Raw genomic sequence first — 23,148 nt, 5'->3', positions numbered from 1 at the left:
TGTTTCTGAATGCCACATTCAGAAACAAAATGTCATGTTTTTGTATATGAATGTCACCAGTGACAAAGCATATGTTGCAACTTTGTTTCTAATGGTTGAAAAATAAGAGAGAGGCACATTACCATAATGTTGGGATTTTCTCAATTATATTTGCATTTTCATTTCTATCAGAAGTCCATTTTAGCAAAGGAATGTAGCCTTAGTCATTTGAAACTGCTCTACCCTAGAAAACAATAGTAAATGTAATAAACAAAAAGAATAGAAAATGCCCATGGTTGGGGGTGGGGAGATTCATCTAGGGACAGAGTCATCATGTAGATTGATTTATTCTTCTTCCAGCCTTCTTTTTCAGGAAGGAAAACTTGAAAATTTTCTTTAGGATATTTAAGATTTCCAAGGAGTTGGGGGAAAGGGAAAAGGAATTAAATTTCAGTCCCACTGGCAGGGATCAAACAGAGATTTCCTCTACTCTGCAAGAACCATTTTACATATTCCAACCACCTCATAGTTCTGAGTCTCTCTTCTGCATAAGGCATGTACAAGTTGTTTTGGGAGGATACAATAAGGTCATAATTGCCTTAAAATTATTCATAATAAAAACACGTTTTGAGACTTGATTCTCAATGTTAAACTTAAATTTGAGCAATTTAATTGCCCGTTGCATAGGAATGAAATCCCACCGGTAGGCAGTTATTTCTTACAACCACTGTGTGTGAAATTGAAATCTTAAGATACCATTTCGAATCTTCACCTTCTCTAAGGAAGTTCTCCTCAAAGAGTTGTGAAAGATAAGACACTGACCCGAAGTCATATGCAGTAATCTCTTTTTCCTTACACACTCAGGTCAAAGTAGAAGCACATTATTAAAAAGAAACTTTATGCCTTGAAGTTGGCTGTTCTGAGGTTACCTCTTGGAAGCCAAGGATATATTTATTTTAACAACTGACTTGAGCCCCATGCAAAACTGTAACAAGGAAAGTAGTAATTTATCAGATTAAATAAAAACAAGCAGATGCAAACAGATCACTTACTCACCACAATCATGAACATTCGAAGGGAAAATCTTTACGTGTTTTATTTAGGAGAAGAAGGAGATGAGGGGAAGGGATCCTGTTTCCTGCTATTAAAAAACAGGAAATAGTTTATAAATTTGGGTGGGCAATTCTTATCTTAAACCCTCATTTCACCTTTCAATTTAATTTCAAGCTCTTTTAAAATTATCTTAATGATGCCCTTTGCTATAACTATAGCAGCTGCCATTTATGAGTGCTTACTATATTCCAGTTGCCTTTCATGAAAGCAACCTCATGTCTGTTATTAGCCTAAGGCCATTACAAGGCTACGTGCCACCCTTTTGTCACCATTAACTCACGTCATCCCCACAACAGCTTATGCAGTAGATTCTGTCATCTCCATTTTACAGATGAGGATACTGGGAGTTCATTCACTGGTTGGAGACGGAGTCTTACTCTGTCACCCAGGCTGAAGTGAAGTGGCACAATCTTGCCTCACTGCAACCTCCGCCTCCTGGGTTCAAGCGATTCCCCTGCCTCAGCCTCCGGAGTAGCTGGGATTAAAGGCATACACCACCTTTATTATACACAATTTTTGTATTTTTAGTAGAGATGGGGTTTCACCATGTTGTCCAGGCTGGTCACAAACTCCTGACCCCAAGTGATCCACCGGCCTTGGCCTCTCACAGTGCTGGGATTACAGGAGACTGGGAGTTTAAATTCCTGCTGGGAGCCCAGGCTCAGGTTCATTCACACGGGTGGTCAAAGGTGGGTTCGAATCCAGGCAGTCTGACTCCAGAGCCACCACCACATATTGCCTCCTCAGATTAAGCAGTTTTCCTAGGCCGTGCTAGCTGATAAGAGGCTAAATCAAACCCAGCCAGCTGGGTCCCAAAATTCCAGCATTTAGCCACCACATTGACTGTTTACAAGTAGGTGAATTGTTCATCACAACCTGTATGTTTATTTTCATTTCTGATAGAAATGAAAGTAGTGTGGTAGGTTGCATATTTGTCACATAGTTTAGGCTTGTCTAAAATTTCTAGGAATTTTCTTTTTTAAATTAAAAATAAGGGTCTATCAGGAAAAAAGTGGTTTTGGTTTTTGTTTTTGTTTTTTGAGACAGGGTCTTACTCTGACCCCTAGACTGGAGTGCAGTGGTGCAATCATGGCTCACTGCAGCCTCGACTTCCTGGGCTCAAGCAATCCTAGTACTTCAGGCTCCTGAGGAGTAGCTAGGACTTCAGGCAAGCACCACCACGCCCAGCTAATTATTTTTATTTTTAATAGAAATGGGATTTTGCTGTGTTGCTCAGGCTAGCCTGGGCCTACCAAAGTGCTGTGATTACAGGCATGAGCCACTGAGCACAACCCAAAAAAAAAAAAAAGTCTTTTTGTATACTGAAGACTCTGCTTGGACAAAAATGTGCTCTTAAGACTTCCTTTCACACACACACACACACACACACACACACACACAGCTTTTAATTATAGTCATTAGAGACCCAAGCCCAAGCCTTGGGACACAGGGACAGAAAATGACAAGAGCATGCAGGCAGTAGTAAACTCTGGTTACACTTGTAACAAGTCCATGAAGCTTTGGCTCTGAACAGAGAAAATGAAGCATGCAGGGATTCACTTCTGACTTCAACTACCACCTTTCAGAGTGAGCTCAGCCAGGCCCGTGGTGCCATCTTTAAAATGGGAACGAAATACGTATGCCTAGGATCCAGACTGATCATATAAAACCATGGATCCTGAGAGTACGCGGCAGTTCCCTCCTTGCAAGCCTTAATGACTGGCCTCACACCCAAACAGGCCTGAATGCGGATATTTTCAAGGAACTCTGAGGCCCAGGAGAGCCAAAGTTTTTCTCCATGGAAGGACAGACTAGCAGCCTCCTCCCCTTCCCCTCTGCTTCCTGCCTCTTTCTAGAAGGAGGCTGGAGTGTGTGGGGGGAAGCCTGAACCCCCAGATCAAGTCCCCTTCTTTATGCCTGACCCAGGGCAAAATAATCTCCCCAATACTGTTCCTGACCATTGGAAAAGTACTTTCTTTGGCCGGGGTCTCACTCTGTCACCCAGGCACTGGCACTTTACATGGGGGGCAGTTTAACCGCATTAGTACGCATTCTGAAAGATGCTGAGGGAGGGGATTCCGCCACGAGCCGACTGAGAGGATCCCCGGCCCCGCGTGGTCCCTCCCCGCCACCCTCCCTCTGGGATTAGCTGCCCTGGCTCTGCTCAGGCGTCCCCAGCAGTCCCAGCCCGTACAGCCCCATCGCCTCTGCAGAGCGCGGCCGCAGCCTGGAGCCTGCCGCCCGCAGAGCTGCGCCGTCCGGGACAGCCCGGTGCACCGGGTCCGTGGACCTGGGACCTCGAACCCGGGACGGACGCAAAAGCCGCTCGGAACACTTGCATTTCTGTAGGTGCTTATTTCTCATTCTTGTCTTTTCTTGGTTGATCGAACTGTTCGTGGGTTACTTTCTGCCTCAGTTAAACTAAAAGGGAAAGGCTGAAGAGGGGAAGCTCTGAAGACTGATTTAGTGGCTGCCTAGCCTCCTCTCCAAGGAGAGGTGTTCTCGGAGCGGCTCTCCCCGTCCCCGACACTGGCCCCTTTAAGAAACCAAGTCAGTCCTGATGCTGCTGTTTGTATTGCTAATCCCCAGGAGCCCCGTTTAAAAAAAAAAAAAAAAGAAGAAGAAAAAAGGGGAGGTGGGGGGACCGGGCAGCTGTCTCTTTAAATGTGATTTCCTTCTATTGTATTTGAATCGTGATCAGGAAAAAGGAAATGAAACCAGAGACAGAGGGAAGCTGAGCGAAAATAGACCTTCCCGAGAGAGGAGGAAGCCCGGGGAGAGACGCACGGTCCCCTCCCCGCCCCAGGCCGCCGCCCCCTCTCTGCCCTCTGCGGCGAGCTGCGCGCCGAGACCCGGGCCGAAGGTGCGAGGGGCTCGGGTCGGCGGGGCGGGCGCGCACCATCCCCGCGGGCGGCGCGGAGCCGGCGACAGCGCGCGAGAGGGACCGGGCGGCGGCGGCGGCGGCGGCGGGACCGGGATGGAAGGTTAAGTCCTGAGCAGCAGCAGCAGCTGCAGCCTTCCGGGGCCAGGCTGCGCGCCCCGGCCCCCGCCTCGGCCGCGGCGCGCCGGCAGCCCGGTGATTCGCTCTCTCTCTTTGGCGTTTGAAGGGAGCGCGGTGACTGTCCTTGAGCGCGGAGGGGCGAGCTCGCCGCCGGAGCGCCAGAGCAAGCGGAGGCGCAGGAGCGGCGGCGCCCGAGCACCCGAGGGGGTCCGAGCCCCGGCAGCCGGCCAGCCCGGCGCGACAAAGGGAGCACCCCCGCCGCCCGGCACGCCGCCTCCCTCCCCAATGTCCTCGGCCATCGAAAGGAAGAGCCTGGACCCTTCAGAGTAAGTGCGGCGCCCCTGCCCCTGCCATCCCCGGTGTCCCCGGCCTCGTGCCCCGGGGCGGCGTGGGGGACCCGGGCGGCCTGCGAGGAGGCTCCAGGTGCGCGCCGGCGGCGTGCCCTTGGCCCCCTGTGCCGAGCGCGGGGCTCCCCCCTTCCTCGCGGGTGACTCCGGGGGCGCTGGGAGAGGGACTGGGAGGCGGGCGGCAGGGCAAGGGGTCGGCCCGGCGCCTCTGCGGGCCCCTCCAGGCTACCGGGACGCTCCCCAAAGCCACCGCGGGCCAGAAAGTTTGCACGGGAGCAGGCACCAGGGAAGCCCGGAGGCGCGCAGGTGCAGTCGGAAGAGCGTTCGGGCGTCACTGCTCCCTTCTCCCCTCTCGCTCCGTCTCGGCCCTTTCTCTTTGTCCATTTGGTCTTGGAAAGGGGAACATTCCAAGTGGAGGCCTCCGGGGTCCCCAACGGCCGCCTTCCCGGTCCGCAGGTGGAGCCGCTGCCAGCAGCGCGGGCACCGGGCGGGTGAGGGGTCCGACCGACCACCTCGGAGCTGGCTCTGGGCCTTCAGGGATTTCTAGAGCAGCGAAATCCGGAGTAAATCTGAGTACGCGTACCCTTCCTCCGGGTCCACCGATGGGCCTGTGAACCTCGAAAGTTAGTGCACCATTTTGCGTGTAGGTTAATTCTTCTGGGGAGCAGAGTCTCATAGTTTTTAGCATAGTCTCAAAAGGGTTTGGGATTAGGGAACCAGGGCTCTAATGAGCATTGGCCTATCTGTTTTCTGAGCCTCGTACTGGTTTGGAATGTTTCTCTATCCCTAACCCATTCTTTAGTGTTAGCATGGGGTAACAGGGGGTGTTTAAGATATCATTTTCCTGTCAACGCAAATGCCATTTTAAGAGTCATTAGCTGTCTGGTTTTGAGAATTTTTATTCCTTTGAAGTCCCCATCTAATCCTTTGAAGGGATTTGTTACACAAGACCAAAGGAGCTGGTTAATGACTTGTCCATTTGTGCTTTTAAGAGACATTTGTTTTGTTTTGTCTTTTCCTGCTTTAAAAGAATTGTGCTTTCCTGCTTGAAATACCGCACGCACACACACATACGCGCGCACGCACGCACACACACACACACACACACACCCTTCAATTTCGGCTATGGTGTTTATTTACCTGGGTTTTACCCTCAGTTACCAGCCTAAAAGCTCAGCATGTTCTCATAAAACACAGGAAGTGCCACCATCCAGTGAGAATATAAACATCACTATTCAGTCTTGAAGGTTAAGACACCAGTTCCATAATGAGCTAGGTTTGTTGTAGCAAAAACCCCCACTTCCTTCAACAAATTCTCAGAAGAAAAATAACATTCCTTTTTAGAAGTATGTTTATGCAAACAATGGGTTTAAAGGGTGGTGTGATCACGTTTTTAAATAAACTTAACAATTAGAATTGAGCTCTGAGTTTCAGAGACTGGGCAAGATCATAGTAACACAATGAAGGAGTGAATTGGATGAATTGGTGCCTAATGCCTTTTTGATCAGTAGAATTTAGTCACTAATCCTTTCAATAGAAGATAAATCTGAAGGTTTCAGTTCCCTGAAGGAAGTGTGCTTCTTTCAAAGTTTGTGCTTTCTCACTGAGGTTATAAAACTGAAGCATCCTAAGTTCCTAACACTGCAGTTATCTACTGCTGGAGGCTCACCAGATCTTTCCTTCACTTCACTGTTTGCCCAATGAAGACAGGTTCTAATCAAAAAGGGACAAGCTGGTTGAGAAATTGCTGCAGTGCATTCTCCCCACCCCCTTAGAAATTGTCATGAAATTATCCCAGAAATCCAGGCTGAAGTGGTACTCAGGTGTAATATTCAAGATAGGCTCTGGGAGAATATAAAATATTAATTTGAGGGTGAATCAATCTCATTCAGTCATTGTCTTGGATTGTCCACTAAGTATAATGTGATATTATCATTAATTAATTATAGAAAGACAGAGCCAATATCTTATACTCTACTTCTCCATCTCATCTCAGGCCATCACCGTAACTCTTTTACTTTACATTCCTCCTGTGGTCCAGTATCCTACTAGATTTTTCATCGTGTACTTCCTCAAAGCCAACTTGGGTCATTACAATCAGCATCTCCAAATTACAGATGGAGACTTGCCTAGCTATATGCAAATGAAACATTTGGACAGAAAGCCAGCCAGAATTCACGAACACAGAGATTCCCTTGCTATGCCGTTGCTGGCCCCCCGCTGCCTCCCATGAGTAACAAGAGCAGTTCATTTGAATTCCAGGCAGTTTTGCACCAGCTAAGGGCAAATTCTCCTCTTTCACAGTCCTTTGGCAGCATCCAATGTGGTCAAGGTTCCATGAGTGGTTTGGAAAGCCCAGAGTAAGACCATGGGCTGTGGAAAGAGAAGAGATGCAATTCCCAGTTGATACACATGAAAAAGCCAGGGTATTAGTTATTAGAAGGGGGAATGGTTGTCCTTATATACAGTCTGTAGAAAGAAGGGAAAGAAAGCAAGCCTTCAGTGAATTCTTAAAACTACAGTCCTGATTTTTTTTCAGCTAAGGTCTCACTGTGTTGTCTTGCCTAGAGTGCAGTGCTCACTGTAGCCTCATCCTCCTGGGTTCAGGTGATCCTCCCACCTCAGCCTCCTGAGTAGCTGGGATTACAGGCTCATGCCACCAAGCTTGGGCATTTTTTTATATTTTTTGTGGAGTCAGGGTTTTGCCATGTTGCCCCAGGCTGGCCTCAAACTCCTGGGCTCAAGTGATCCTCCTACCTTGGCCTCCCAAAGTGCTGGGATTACAAGTGTGAATGACCATTTTTTTCCCCCAGATAAACTAGCTTGAGCTTTACATTTACTTGTTCCAAAGATGATAATCTCATGAAGTGCGGTTACACTGTTATCTACAAAGTGTGGACATGGCTTTGGCACTCCTAAATATTCGTAGGGAATATTTCATACTTTGCATGACAGAATCACCTCACGTTGTCAGAGTATTATAGACATTGAGCCACGTGAGTCTCCTGTCCCCAAATATAATGGCTGCTGGGCTTTTTGGACACAGACCAGTTAGGACACAAGGTCACCTGGTAAGTTAGTGCCAGTTAGAAATAGGAGACATGGGCCGGGCCCTGTGGCTCACACCTGTAATCCCAGCATTTTGGGAGGCCAAGGTGGGTGGATCACGAGGTCAACAGTTTGAGACCAGTCTGGACAACATAGTGAAACCTCATCTCTACTAAAAATACAAAAATTAGTTGGGTGTGGTGGCAGGCACCTGTAATCCCAGCTACTCAGGAGGCTGAGGCAGGAGAATCTCTTGAACCCCAGGAGTGGAGGCTGCAAGAAGCTGAGATCCTGCCACTGCACTGCAGCCTGGGTGACAAGAGCAAAACTCAAAGAAAGAAAGAAAGGGAGAAAGGAAGGAAGGAAGGAAGGAAGGAAAGAGAGGGAGGGAGGGAAGGAAGGAAGGAAGGAAGGAAGGAAGGAAGGAAGGAAGGGAAGGAAGGAAGGGAAGGAAGGAAGGAAGGGAAGGAAGGAAGGGAAGAAAGGAAGGAAGGAAGGGAAGGAAGGAAGGAAGGAAGGGAAGGAAGGAAGGAAGGGAAGGAAGGAAGGAAGGAAGGGAAGGAAGGAAGGGAAGGAAGGAAGGAAGGAAGGAAGGAAGGAAGGAAGGAAGGAAGGGAGACATGGATTTATACCTGCAGTGTATCCAGAAAGAAAGTCCTTTACAGTTTGAAGAAGGTCCATTTTTTGAAACATAATAGATTTTTAAGAAATAGATTTGTGTTTATTAAAGTTCCAGAGAACACTTGCTAATTATTACAAATAAATAAGTATTAAGTGTTTCCCCTGTCCCATTTGGGGGACACTAGAATCATTCCTTCCACTCCTTCATTTTCTTTTGGCAAAGTTATTGATTTTTAAATGTAAAAGAATATTGAGATTCCAGTGAAGCCAAGTAGGCAGGAGATACCATGCATGGCCTGTTGACGAAGGAACAGACGCCACAGCCTACTAACGACTGCTGGACTGAGATGTCACTGTCTGTTTAACTGCCTTCTACTCTCTCTGAAATAATCATTGCCCCTCTTCATTTTCTTCCTTAAATCAACTTCATTCAAATCAGTTTTACTATTATAAAAACGTTCAGGTAAGGAAAGACAGGCCTATTTGATGTTCTTCATAAATGTAGCAACAGCCTTATGGTCTGGGATTTGCCTCCAAGAATTCCTTCAGCAGAAAGAATGGAAAATGGAATCTCTGTAAAAAAATAAAATTAGGAGGCCAGACGCAGTGGCTCAAGCCTATAATCCCAGCACTTTGGGAGGCCGAGGCGGGTGGATCACGAGGTCAAGAGATCGAGACCATCCTGGTCAACGTGGTGAAACTCCGTTTCTACTAAAAATACAAATAATTATCTGGGCATGGTGGCACGTGCCTGTAATCCCAGCTACTCAGGAGGCTGAGGCAGGAGAATTGCCTGAACCCAGGAGGCGGAGGTTGCGGTGAGCCGAGATCGCGCCATTGCACTCCAGCCTGGGTAACGCGTGAAACTCCGTCTCAAAAATAAAATAAAATAAAATTAGGAGAATTCCTATTATATTCTGAAGGAATTTTTAATTTGGCAAGAGAAAGCAACCTAAAATAATTTTTGATCTCGTTCTTCTTTCTTCCTCACCTCTGCTTTTGTGTGGTTGGAAGGGCTGGAGGGTGCATGGAGATTTATTAAACAGGGGATTTGCAGATTCTTAGCACTCTGGGTCATCTGCTGCCCTGGTGGTGGGTGACTCTTTTAGTCCAGAGTGCCTCCTCTGAGGTTAGGCAGTGCCCTTGGGTCCAGGATGTAGGAGGAGAAAAACGAGGGAACTCTGTGAAGGTAGAGAGGGAAGGTCAGCAGGGGGAGTGAGAAAGAGCAGAAGGAGACCAGAGGTGCCCAGGTGGTGCTGGGCATGGGCTGGGGCACAGTGCCATCTGCAGTTGCCTTTGATGCCTCTTGGTGCCCTGCATTTGCTTCTTAGAGATCTAGGGCGTCAGGTCTAGCTCTGTCCTGTCTTAACCCAGGGTGGGCTGGGTCTCTGCAGTCAGTCTGGCCAAGGGATGTATTTTACCGTCCCTTCTCCCTTAGGTCACCAACAGGCAGTCAGATGAGGTGCCCTGTCTGGCCCGAATTGATCTCGGCCCCTCGGTCCTGGTCTCCCTCTGGTGAGGTTGCCCCTGATGCTTGGTCTTCTCTCCAGGGAACCAGTGGATGAGGTGCTGCAGATCCCCCCGTCTCTGCTGACATGCGGCGGCTGCCAGCAGAACATTGGGGATCGCTACTTCCTGAAGGCCATCGACCAGTACTGGCACGAGGACTGCCTGAGCTGCGACCTCTGTGGCTGCCGGCTGGGCGAGGTGGGACGGCGCCTCTACTACAAACTGGGCCGGAAGCTCTGCCGGAGAGACTATCTCAGGTACCCTCCCTGGCACCCCTCTGTGGCCTGTGGGAGGGAGGCCGGGTGGTCATGGCCATCTGAGTCTGTGCGTGTCGCCCTGACCCTGCTCCAGGCTCAGACACCACCTGTACAGTGAGGTCAGGCCGCAGAGGCTGAGTCTCAGCTCCCGTGCTGAGAAGCAGTGAGCATTTCTTCCTGTTTGAGAATCATGTTCTCAGGGTTATGTTCCTATGCGGTAAAATACTACTATCTTTAAAGGCAAGAGAATTGTACACACAAAATTCAGAAGAGTGGTTCCCTCAGGGAGTGGAAGAGACCAGGGGATAGGGCTGAGGAGTGTGCACAGAGGATCGTAGGAACTGGGGGTGTTTCTGTTGATAAGTTTGGAGGTGGGCTCTGAGATCATTCGAATGCTTCAGAACACACACACACACACACACACACACACACACACACACGCACGACAAATCTTCTTTTGTATGACTCCAGTATTACACGATGAGAAATTTACACATAGAAAGCGTATGGAGCTCCAAGCATTGACTCATAGCACGAAGGCAGTCTTCAAAGAACATAAGGGCAAAGGCCCTGCAGGCAGTTGGAGGTTCGAGTCCCAACACCATTGCTTCCCAGCTTGGTGGCCTTGGGCAAGTGACGTAACCTTCCTAAGCCTCAATTTCCTCATCTGTAAGCTGGGGATGATAATACCACCTAGCTCTATATACATGGGGAGGATTTGATGAAATAGTACAGATAAACGACTTGGCTTGGTATGGATCAAATAGGTGTTAGCTGCTCTTATAACTTATCCTCATGACATAATCATTATTTTCTAATCTAATGGGAGCAAAAGGATGGAAGAATGGAAGGGTAAAATAGGAACTTCACAATGTCAAGTAAGACAGGAGCTGAGGGCCAGGCGCAGTGGCTCACGCCTGTAATCTCAGCGTTTTGGGAGGCCGAGGTGGGTGGATCACGAGGTCAGGAGATAGAGACCATCATGGCTAACACCGTGAAACCTCGTCTCTACTAAAAATACAAAAAGTTAGCCAGGTGTGGTGGCACACACCTGTAATCCCAGCTACTCGGGAGGCTGAAGCAGGAGAATCACTTGAACCTGGGAGGGGGAGGTTGTGGTGAGCCCGAGATCACGCCACTGCGCTCCAGCCTGGGCCACAGAGCAAGACTCTGTCTCAAAAAAAAGGAGCTGAGGACGTCTCCCATGCTCTGGGTCATCCTATTGGCCATCTGAATTTTCCAGCACTCTGTGAATGCTTTTGCCTAGAATGTATTGGCATTTCTAGTTTCCTACGAGCTGCTGTGAAGGTAACTCTCTCTGTGCCCTCTACTGTCAGATCTGCTCAGCTGTGTAGCTGTCAATATGTCTCCGTCTTCCTGGAGCAGAGGGTCTGTGAAGCATGCTTCCCTGATACGTCAGGACCACGCAACCCATGGAAGCTTGTTGAGACCTTAGCGCCCTTGGCTACTGGGCCAGCTTTTCCTCCCAAACCTGCCCTCAGAGCATTTTATGTCACAGAAACAGAAACCAAACCAAAACACTGCAGGTGGTTTCACAGTGAAGGAAGCTTATTCATTTACCTGAAGACTGATGGAATAAGCTTTTCCCCTTCTTGAATTCCCAGATAAAGGGTGGTTCCGAGAATATAAGTAGGGTTTTTCAATGATCATACTTCTAATTGTGGTCAGTTTTCTTTGTTTTTAAGTCACAAAAAATAGAACTGGGATAAATACAAACCTGGTTTTGCTCACTCCCAGTTTGCCAACTCAGTAAGAAGGCAGACGAGGCGGATAAATGATTCCCATTGGACCCTTGACTCCATCCCTGTCAAATCATTTGAATCTTATTAAATGAAGTGCAGACAGAGTAAGGTCAGAAGAGCCCGGCTTCTCCCTATCTCTACCATTTATATAACACTCAGGAATAAAACCAATGCTGCCTGGGCTTGTTAATCCTTTCTATTTTCAAAAAGGAGAGGAAAAAAAAAAAAAAAAAAAAACCAGTCTGGAAGAACCCAATGTTAATTAACTTATGTCTTGGCGACATGAAATAATTCTTCTCCTGCCATATTCCTAGGCAACATGTTAATTAACTCTGTGTTAGTGCAGGCATTTCCAGCCACCCTTTAATATTTATATTATTGTTATTAAAATGGGCAGCAGAGAGCTTAAGATGGGACACCTCTTGACCGAGGAGAAAAATTGTCTTTTGCTTCAGGGGTGGTCATTTAGCCATGGTCTTGTTTACTTGGATTCTTAGTATATCTGGCAGGAGCTAATTTATTTTATTTTATTTTGAGACAGAGTGCAATGGCATAATCTCGGCTCACTGAAACCTCTGCCTCCCGGGTTCCAGTGATTCTCCTACCACAGTCTTCCTAGTAGCTGGGATTGCAGGCACCTGCCACCACATTCAGCTAGTCTTTTTTTATTTTTAGTAGAGATGGGATTTCTCCATGTTGGTCAGGCTGGTCTCGAACTCCCGATCTCAGGTGATCCAGCAGGAGCTTTCAACAAAGCAAGTTGGAAGAGTGGCTGAACAGACCCTCTGATGGGGTTGAGTTCTTCACCCCTAGGATAATCTGTCCCCTTGAGGATTTCCAATGGCTGAGTTGCATGTCACAGTTCTTTTCAGACATTTAGCTTCAAATATTCATGAGGTCCCCACACAGAACCTCGACTCTGCCACTGTATTCTATTGTTGGGAACCCCAGAGCAGCTGTTCGTGTCTGTGCTGAGCCAGATCTCCTTGGATCCCTTTTTACCAGTTTGTGTGCTGGGAGTGGTGGGCTGGTGGTGATGGCAGTGGTTTTGCTTCTAGCAGCCAGCACCTGCATCTATTAGAGCTAGAAGTCTGCCTTCCCCAACTAGACCCCCAGTGGCCCTTAACCAATGACAGACGTGGTGGGAGTACCAAGCCCTGCAGCCTTGCCTGAAGCCAGGCATAACTTATATTCCAGGGTCCCTCTCCTCCGAGGGACTTTGCCTGAGGTTGCAACTTGGCCTGGCTTCCTTCTCTTCCCTCCAGCCTCCCCTGCTGCCTTCCAGGTTTTTCCTGAGAATTCATCGTTCATAAATCACTTGCACATAAATCCTTGCCTGCCTCGGGGGCCGCTTCTGGGATATCCAGTCTAAGATACCAATTCTTGGTGCCAGAAGTTAATGCTCACGTTAGGTGTCGAGTCCTGTTGATTTTTTACTCCTGTTAGAATCTCAGCATCCCAGAGCTGGAAGGGGCTGCAGGGGGCTACTCTTTCAGTTCCCTCGCTTTACAGCCGAAGTCACAGAAGCCTGTACAGGGGATGTCATTTGCTCAGGTCACCTGACCAGTTAGAGGTGATGCTGGGACCTGAACTTGTCTCCCACCTACTCATCCTTTGTTCTTCCCTTCATTAGCTGCCCGATGTGGATTGTAATTTACCCCCTGACTTCCCTTTAATAAGCTCCCTCCTTCCATAAGGATCACACACCCCAGGCAGTTGGATTCATTCCATGCACACTGTTTCCTCAATCGTTCATCCTTGCTCAGGCCCACACTTAACTTACTGAACAGTCAGGAAACCAGAACTGTCTTTCCACTCCATGACCTCCAGGGTGGCGGTCACCTGCAGCTCCACCATCTGCTACGCCGGGGTAAAATGTTCTCCCCAAGTAATGAGTTTGCTCCCAGGCGGTGCTTTGAAAACACTCGGAGATCTTCAAATGGGAAGCAGGATTCAGAGGAAGATTAGCTGGCCCTGGACCGAACGATGAGCTCTCTACTCACAGACCACCTCTTCTCAATCCCATTAATTTTGCCCAAATATTACAAAATGTGTCCACCACCCTACATCCCCTACAACCTCTCAGGACGTAGCAATTGATTCTCTGATATCCTGGAATCAGTCAGAGCTTCCAATAAGAACAAGCATTCACCTGAAACTGCCCTAAAGGTTTTTTATGTAGAAACCACCTGCTAATATGCTGTGTTTTCAGCCATGAGTGAAAATTGCTTCCTGCAGCAAGACTGGTACAGCTGGGAACACACCCAAGATGTGTCCAAACCTAACCGGCGCTGGCGTAGCCCTTGACCCTGCGTGCCCTCATGTGCTTCGTTCGGTCGTTCTAACAGCTGAGTGGCGTAGAGCCGATGATGGCCCATTTCACTGAGGCTCTGAGAAATCAGAGGCTACGTAGGGTCACTCAGGGCTGCTCCAGGACGTCGAAGCTGGGTCTTCTCTGCTTCCAGTACTTGTGTTACTGCACTTTTGCTGTTGATTCTCAAACTTTAGCCCACCTCAGTCCTCCGAAGTGCCCATTAACACAGACTGCTGGGCCTTCCCCTCAGGGCATCTCGGTTGGGTGGGGAGGGAGGAGGGCTGAGAATTTGTATTTCTTTTTTTTTTTTCTTCTTTCTTTCTTTTCTTTTCTTTTTTTGAGTCAAGGTCTGGCTCTGTGGCCCAGGCTGGAGTGCAGTGGCATGATATCGGCTCACTGCAACCTCTACCTCCCAGGCTAAAGCCATCCTCCCACCTCAACCTCCCAAGTATGAATAGCTGTGACTACAGGCATGCACCACCGCATCTGGCTAATTTTTGGATTTTTTTGTAGAGACAGAGTTTTGCCATGTTGCCCAGGCTGGTCTGGAACTTGTGAGCTCAAGTGATCGCCTGCCTCGGCCTCCCAAAGGGCTGAGATTACAGGCGTGACCCACTGAGCCCAGCCTGAGAGTTTATATTTCTAACCTGTTCACAGGCAGTATGGCTGCTGCTGGTCCCAGGACCAAAGCTTTGAGAGCCATGTACTGAGCCCTGCCATGTTCTGTCTCCCTCTTGACACTGAATACTGCCTGAAATAAGTGACTGATGAACAGGCTTGGGGGTCTTGATTTAAATGTCAGAAAAGAAGTTTCCCTTTTGACTCATGCCAGTGGGGCAGCAAGGACCATGAATTAAGATCTTCCATTCATGAGAGCTGCTGTTTGTCCTCCATATCTCAGACGCATGATGAGCTGCAGCACATGTTTTCTGTGGAACTCCCCATCTCCCAGCAGCTGAGGCCCCAGTGAATCACCAGGTGGAGATGTGCTTTGCAGCTTATGGAGATATTCAAGGCCAGCTCTCTCCATGGGTAGCATCAGCAGCTGTTGACATGATAGAGTTTGGGAGCCTCAGAAGAATGCCCATTTTATTGCAGTCCTGGTCAGTATCCTCTCAAAGAGCCCCCTCGGGTCTCACTCCAGCTGCTCTTCTGAAATGAGGTTCCCCTGGGAGGGGACAGGTAATACTTGCCTAACTCCTTATCATAGATCACATCAGCTGAGAGTCTCCCCCACAGAGGAGGAGCCAGGGGGCAGCCTAGCGGAATGGGGAACGGTTGCTGCAGACAGGGAGAGGGCTCAAAAAAGGGAGGAGTTTTGCCAGAGCCAAATGCCAGTTTCATCTGGGTTTCCTCTGCCTGCTGGGAGAGACTGCATTAGCCAGCCTTCCTTCTGGATCCGACCTTTCCGGGCTTTCTGACATCCTGAAAGTCCAGCCTCCTTTCTGGGGCTCACCCCTGAGCCCTGCCTTCCAGGATTGTCCCTTTCACTGTCTTCTTAGCTTTTCTTTCTTTTGCCCCAGGCTTTTTGGGCAAGACGGTCTCTGTGCATCCTGTGACAAGCGGATTCGTGCCTATGAGATGACGATGCGGGTGAAAGACAAAGTATATCACCTGGAATGTTTCAAATGTGCTGCCTGTCAGAAGCACTTCTGTGTAGGTGACAGATACCTTCTCATCAACTCCGACATAGTGTGCGAACAGGACATCTATGAGTGGACTAAGATCAATGGGATGATATAGGCACGAGCCCCTCCCCCCCCCAGGCATCTTTGGGGAGGTGTTCTCTGGAGACACCGTCTCCATACCGTCTTCACTTGTAGGCACTTTGGGGGTTTGAGGGTGGGGTGAGGGATTTCTTAGGGGATGGTAGACCCTTACTGGGTACCAAGACATAGCATCCAAGTGGCATAATGCAAGGGCTGACACTTCAAGGTGACAGAAGGACCAGCCCTTAGAGAGAACTTACGGCCACAGCCCAGCCATAGTAACTGACATGATTAGCAGAAGAAAGGAGCATTTAGGGGCAAGCAGGCGCTGTGCTATCATGATGGTTTCATATCTACAGATAGGGAGTTGTTGTGTAAAGACTTGTGACTTTGATGCTTGCAGACTAGAGACGTGCAATTGATTTCTTTCCTTCCTGGCTTGTGTAACACCCTTGTTTCAATCACCGTCCTCCACACGAGGGAAGGACAGAGAGGAGAGCGGCCATTCTTTTTTTTCTGGCCACCTTCCCAAGGCCTTAAGCTTTGGACCGGAGGAAAACCGCATGGAGACACATTTTGGTCGAGAATGGAAACCACAACTTATAACCAAACAATGATTTAAAGCAATGCAGATGAATCACTGTTTTTAGACACCTTCATTTTGAGGTGGGGAGTTCCACAGATTGTTTCTATACAGATATAAATCTTAAAAAAAAAGTTGTTCAACTATTTTATTATCCTAGATTATATCAAAATATCTGTCGTGTGTAGGGGAAAAAAAAAAAAAAAAAAAACCAGCTCTGCAGACTTAATAAAAATGACAGACTGAAATGCGGTGTTGTTTATTTGCTTACGACTTATAATTTGGGGTGGCGGGAAATGGTCTGCATTTTCTGTTGTAAAAGAGAAGAGATATGCTATTTACTCTTAGGTCAAATAAAAACTTCTGTGTGTTGCAAGGGTTTGTATGAGGCAGGCACATTTCTATATTACTGGCAATTATATAACAGGTCATCATGTAGCTCAGAGGGATGTAGAATAATTAAATTGTTATTGTAAAATATGCATTTCACTTCAGCATTGTATGGAGGGAGTGGAAGGCAAGATCATTGCCTTTGGGAAACTTGTAACCTAGAAAGGACACAAATACATAAAGCAGATTCCCTTTGGGAGAGAAGGTAATTACCTAGTTTGAAATGTGGCAAAGATGCTGAGCTTGACACTTCGATTTTCCAAGACGGGTGTCTCAGGGTGTTTTATGGCAAGTGGTTAAGAGGACCTTTACTTTGAGGATTTAGAGCAGGCACCTTGGTTTGTGTATTTGCCTTGACCGGAGTCAGGCCGCCCCCGTGAACTGATGCAGAGCGCCACCTGCTGGTCATCACCTCAAAGTGTTCTAGCCCCGGAGGGTCCCAATGAAGGACAAACCTAGAGGAAGATGTTTTTCAGTTACTTCCTTAGGTACTGCTAGATGCAAGAAGTCTAAATGCGTTTAGTTATTAAAACATAAGAAACATGCAGTTAAGGCTACAGTTAACTATAATATTCCTTTAAGATCTTCCTATGGTTTGTGATCTTTTTTATTTTTAATTTTTTTAAATCCCGGGACAGAGAGACAAATGACTTTTTTTTCTTCTAGAGGAGAAGTAATGAAGTGATGGCTCTCTTGGTCTGTAAAATGCTAAAAGTGGTTGGGAAATTTGACTGCTTGAGGTGGCTTATTTAAAACAAATCCAGTTAAATTGCATTCCAGCTCAGGGGGTGGAAAGGCACTGCCAGTGAGGGGATATTTGTTCTGACTCAATTATTCTCAAACTTTCTGGGGACCAGCAGAATCAACACCACCTGGGAACTTATTATTATGAAGAAACAGATTCATGGGCTCCCCCTCCAGACACCCTAAATCAGAAAATCTGGGGATGATGGGGTTCAATAGTTTGTGGGGTGTTTGTTTGGAGACAAGATCTTTCTCTGTCACCCAGGCTGGAGCGTAGTGTTATGATTATGGATTGCTGTTGCCTTGACTTCTTGGGCTCAAGCAACCCTCCTACCTCAGCCTCTGTAGTAGCTGAGGACTACAGGTTCACACCACCACGCCCGGCTAACTTTTGTATTTTTGGTAGAAATTGGGTTTCCCCATGTTGCTCAGGCTGATCTTGAACTCCTGGACTCAAATGATCCACCTGTCTTGGCCTCCCAAAGTATTGGATTACAGGGTGAGCCATCGTGCCTCACCTGTGTTTTAATAAGGCTGAAAGATGATTCTGACTCATGCTTAAGTTTGAGAATGGCTATTCTAAAACATCTCTCAGGAAGATCAAGCATTCCAAGTTATTAATATTTGATACAAAGGTTAATCACTGAAACTCGTCCACATGTAGATACCATCTACCCTTGGTCCCTAAACTGAAAACTTTCACGTATATTCGTCACTCACTTGTTTTGCACATCATCTCCCAAATCAATCACAATTTAATTCACCATTTTAAACCATATTTACAGTAATAATGATGGTAACAGATTTTATCTATGCAGTTATCCCATAAGCAGTATTAAGTGAAACTACAAATGATCATTGCTTTGGAAATGTAAACTTTATACTTAATTCCCATTGTAGCACAATACACGTTAAGATTCGAGAAATCAGCCGATATTTGTCATGCTCAACGAAGCGCAGTAATTGACCTTTTCCATTTGTCAATGGCACCATCGTGGATGTGCAGGCAGTCTTTGTACTGCATCATCCCAGTGACCCAAATATCTAACCCACAACTGACGTAAGAGGAAAGACATGTAAAGGGGCCTAAAGGGGCCAAGCTCCCGAGGGCTACCCTGGTGGCCCTTGCATGAATGTGTTACCAGTGTGTGTTCTAGACCCAGGGTCAGGAGAACTGACACCTGCTCTCTTTCCTGGTCTATACCTTCATTAAAGCAGTTTGCTGGAACATTTTGCTTCCTCTCATCTCTTTTGTTGTTGTTGTTTGTTCTTTTGTTTTTGAGATGGAGTTTCCCTCTTGTTACCCAGGCTGGAGTGCAATGGCACGATCTTGGCTCACCGCAACCTCTGCCTCCAGGGTTCAAGCGATTCTCCTGCCTCAGCCCCCCGAGTAGCTGCGATTACAGGCATGCACCACCATGCCCAGCTAATTTTGTATTTTAGTAGAGACAGGGTTTCTCCATGTTGGTCAGACTGGACTCAAACTCTCAACCTTGGGTGATCTGCCCACCTGGGCCTCCCAAAGTGCTGGGCTTACAGGTGTGAGCCACCGCGCCCAGCCGCTTCCTCTCATCTCTTCAATATCTTTTGCCCCAAACCAGCTTCCTTTCATTGCTGCTTCTGATAGAACCACTACTTTTCAGGAAATCTTGGAGTTCTACAAAGTTAAAATAGAACAAGCATCTAGGAGCTTTATCATCTGAAGACTTGGATTTGAATTGCAATGACATGACTATAATCGCTTAATAACCGTTTACATAGCACTTATGTTTGCCAGGCTCTCTTCTAGAAGCTTTACATGTATTAACCCCTTGAGGTCACATAACCTGGCTCGGTGGCAGTTTCTGTTTCTTATCACCTGCATTGTGCTGCCAAGGAAAATGAAGTGCATGTGGATAAGTAACTGCCTAAGGTCCTGTGGCTGAGAAGTGACAGAAGTCGCTTTAACCGAGGCGCTTCACCCTGTGCCCTGCTGCTCTCTCAAAGGCTTACCTCACTGAACAGCAGGTTTCCCCATCTGCAAAAGAGCAAGAATGAACACCTTCCGTCCCAGAGTATTCAGGGTTATTTGAGTTTAGGCAGAAATGTAAACAACACACAATGACACAGGATTAGCACCGCAATAAAGAAATGTAAAAAGTGCTCTGGAAATGCAGATAAGGGAACATTTAAATTGGCCCAAGCATGTGTGTCTGTGTCCGGAATAAAAAGGAAGTGACATTTGAAATGGCCTTGGACCTGGAAGAGTGAAGACTTGGGGGCCTTGACCTGGACCTTGCAGTGTTAGTACTTCAGTGAGCCTAGCTTGTGTACGGGCATTGGCTGGAGGGGGGCTGGGGTGAGCCAGCGAAGGGTTTAAATGTTGATGCTGTCATTTTCTGGTGGGGTGCTCTAAATTCCCAGTTTCCACAAGATCTGGGCCCTGTGGACATGGCTAACCTGTGACTTGACCTTGGACCCTCAGCTCAAGCCCCTCCTCTTCCAGCCCCCGTCAACCTCTTTAATTTATAGCCACTCATCCAATAATTCTCAAACTTCAGTGCTTAGAAATCTCTGAATCAAGAGGAGAAACTATTAATATGCTGGCTCCTGGACCAAACCGCAAATCTACAGAATCAGGATCTCTTGGATATGACCCAGGAATCTACACATTCATCAGCAACTCCTCTTCCTTTGTTGTCCCCTGACTTCAATAAGACATTGCTGCTAAACCCTGAACCCTGAGTTCCGCAAAATCACGGACACTGTCTCTGGTTTACCCTTGTGTTTCCAGACTGTAGCACCTGCCTGGCACATGGTGCTCAATATATTTTCTTCCTTCCTTCCCCTCCTTTCCTTCCCTCCCTCCCTTCTTCCCTCCCTTCCTCCCTCCCTCCCTCCCTTCCTTCCTCCATCTCTCTTTCTTTCTCTCTCTCTTTTTTTAAGAGACAGGATCTTGCTATGTTGCCCAGGCTGGCTGTTCTCGAACTCCTGGGCTCAAGCAATCCTCCTGCCTCCCAAAGTGTTGGGATTGCAGACGTGAGCCATCACCCTCAGCCTGATTGTTATATTTTGTTTTATTTTAAACTTTGTTCTCTACTTTTTTCTTTCTTTCTTCTCTTTCTTTTTCCTTTCCTTTCTTTTCCTTCCTCCCTCCCTCCCTCCCTTCCTCCATCTCTCTTTCTTTCTCTCTCTCTCTCTTTTTTTTTTTTTTTTTTTTTGAGACGGAGTTTCGCTCTTGTTACCCAGGCTGGAGTGCAATGGCGCGATCTCGGCTCACTGCAACCTCCGCCTCCTGGGTTCAGGCAATTCTCCTGCCTCAGCCTCCAGAGTAGCTGGGATTACAGGCACGCGCCACCATGCCCAGCTAATTTTTTTTTTTTTTTTTTTTTTTTGTATTTTCTTTAGTAGAGACGGGGTTTCACTATGTTGACCAGGATAGTCTCGATCTCTTGACCTCGTGATCCACCCACCTCGGCCTCCCAAAGTGCTGGGATTACAGGCTTGAGCCACCGCGCCCGGCCTCTCTCTTTTTTTTTTTAAGAGACAGGATCTTGCTACGTTGCCCAGGCTGTTCTCGAACTCCTGGGCTGAAGCAATCCTCCTGCCTCCCAAAGTGTTGGGATTGCAGACGTGAGCCATCACCCTCAGCCTGATTGTTATAAGTCTTATTTTAAACTTTGTTCTCTACTTTTCTTTCTTTTTCCTTTCCTTTCTTTTCCTTCCTTCCTCCCTCCCTCCCTCCCTTCTTTCCTTCTTTTTCTTCTTTCTTTTCTTTCTTTCTTTCCTTCTTTCCTTCTTTCTTCTCTCTCTCTCTCTCTCTCTTTCTCTTTCTCTCGAAGGAGTCTCGCTCTGTGGCCCAGCCTGGAGTGCAGTGGCACGATCTTGGCTCACTGCAAACTCTTACTTCCTGGGTTCAAGTGATTCTTCTGCCTCAGCCTCCTGAATAGCTGGGATAACAGGTGTGCACCACCATGCTCAGCTAATTTTATATTTTTTTGTAAAGATGGAGTTTCACCAGGCTGGTCTTGAGCTCCTGACCTCAGGTGATCCACCCACCTCGGCCTCCCAAAGTGCTGGGATTATAGGCATGAGCTACCACACCCAGCCTGTTCTTTACTTTAAACGTTGATTTGAGAAGAAGGTCTTTTCTCAAACTAGCTATAAGTTCTTTATCATCACCCCCAGCATTTAGGCCACTATTACATTTGTGGAAAAGAAGGAACAAATATTTATGGCATGAGAAGCTAAGAGGAAGGGCTAGTAAGTAAATAAATAGGGGAGATGAAGTTTTCTATAATTTTAAGACTAAATGGGAAATCAAAATCAAAGTAGGGAGTAAAACCCAGGAATTTGCAGGGAAGGGGCAAGGAAGATACAAGATAAGCCTGAAACATCTTGTTATGCCAGAAAGTAAGGAAATAGCAGTAAATAAATTTAAAAAATGAAAAAAAAATGATCTAAACATGTCATAAGGACAAAGAAGCCAGCTTAAAGGGACTCTCAATAGCCAACTCTAAGACAACTTGATTATCAAAACAATTAAGGATTACAGCAATGAATTAAGGATAGTAATGAGTTTTAAGCATGGCAGGGGGTAGAATTCATGAGTTCATACCAGTGATACATAAATGAGGGAGAAGGAAGGACTCGTGTTTACAGCAGAACCTTGAATGCCAACTGGTAAATGGGAAGACAGCATGGAAGCTGGAAAAATCATCTTTTGGCAACTGTGTCCTTTAAGATAGAGTCAAGCAAGCATTATCAATAGATGCTAAATTCCAATAGAGAGACAAAGAGCAGGATATGGATATTTGGACGGTCTTCAAGTACCTTCCCACATATTGCGCACTAGTTACAAGAAGGAAAAATGGTAATTACGCAGTAGGAAGTTGGATAGCACCTTGACCAGGTGATCCATGTAGGGCAGAGGAGCATCGCAGGCCTCCGGATGTGATATTCTGAAAAGGACAGAGGATGACTCTTTTTAATAGTTCTGCTGAAAATATAGAACATATAATTATGAGACAAATCATTAGACAAACCCAAAATGACGAACATTCTAGTTTTCAAAGTCAGGGGTGGGGGTGCAGAATGGACTCTAGTCTTTGAAAATGTTCATGTCATGAATAATGAAGAAGGCTATGAGAATGTTTCAGGTTGAAGAAGGCTAAGGAGACCTGACAACCACATCCAGCACTTGGCCCTGTACTCAATCCAGTGCTGGAGGGAAAATCTTCTACGAAGGACATCACTGGGTCAAGTGATAAAGTCAGAATACTAATGGATAGATTAGTTTAAAGGTATTAGGTACAGATGTAAATGTTACTGAAATTGCTAATTGTGCTGTGTTTATGTAGGAGGATGTCCCTATTATTAGGAAATGCACACTGAAATATTTAGGAGTGAAGTGATAGAGGTAGGAGGGAGAGAAATTCTAGGCAGATAGGGGTGGGTCCCTGGCAAAACCCCATCTTCTAGCCAAAAGTGCTGAAACCCTCAGCCCAAAGTGAGAACTTCTATCCCTGTTTGCCCACTCTCTCCCGATTGGTTCTTTCTGAATAATGTCTTTTTACCAATCCAATGTTGCCTTTTTAAAAACAACCCATGGTCCACCCCACCCCCACCATCCTGTGCCTATATAGACCCCAGACTCAGTGGGTAGAGGAGAGAAGCAGCTTGACTGGAGAGAGGTGACTTGACTTCAGAGGAATGGCTGGACTTGAGAGGAGAAATGGCTTAACTTCAGAGAAGAGCTGGCTGGAGAAGGCCAGATTTCAGGGAAGAATAT

The 23,148-nt window shown here is 47.0% G+C and overlaps 1 protein-coding gene across 2 annotated transcripts; it reads left to right on the top strand.

Moving 5' to 3' along the window:
- The first annotated feature begins 3,274 nt into the window (after positions 1 to 3,274).
- Positions 3,275 to 16,492, top strand: LMO2 (LIM domain only 2). Of its 2 annotated transcripts, none has more exons than XM_039471292.2 (5): positions 3,275 to 3,437; positions 3,794 to 4,076; positions 4,200 to 4,419; positions 9,660 to 9,875; positions 15,476 to 16,492. In XM_039471292.2, exons 2-5 carry the CDS (start codon positions 4,070 to 4,072, stop codon positions 15,693 to 15,695), a joined length of 663 nt encoding a protein of 220 aa, XP_039327226.1. In that variant the 5' UTR covers positions 3,275 to 3,437; positions 3,794 to 4,069; the 3' UTR covers positions 15,696 to 16,492. The 2 variants fall into 2 exon arrangements, with proteins under 2 accessions (XP_039327226.1, XP_039327227.1); XM_039471293.2 differs by having other exon boundaries at positions 3,281 to 3,437; positions 3,794 to 3,955.
- Positions 16,493 to 23,148: the final 6,656 nt, after the last annotated feature.

The sequence above is a fragment of the Saimiri boliviensis genome, chromosome 6 (genome assembly GCF_048565385.1).
Source record: "Saimiri boliviensis isolate mSaiBol1 chromosome 6, mSaiBol1.pri, whole genome shotgun sequence".
Lineage (NCBI taxonomy): Eukaryota > Metazoa > Chordata > Mammalia > Primates > Cebidae > Saimiri > Saimiri boliviensis.
This window is presented reverse-complemented; position numbering and strand designations above follow the sequence as displayed.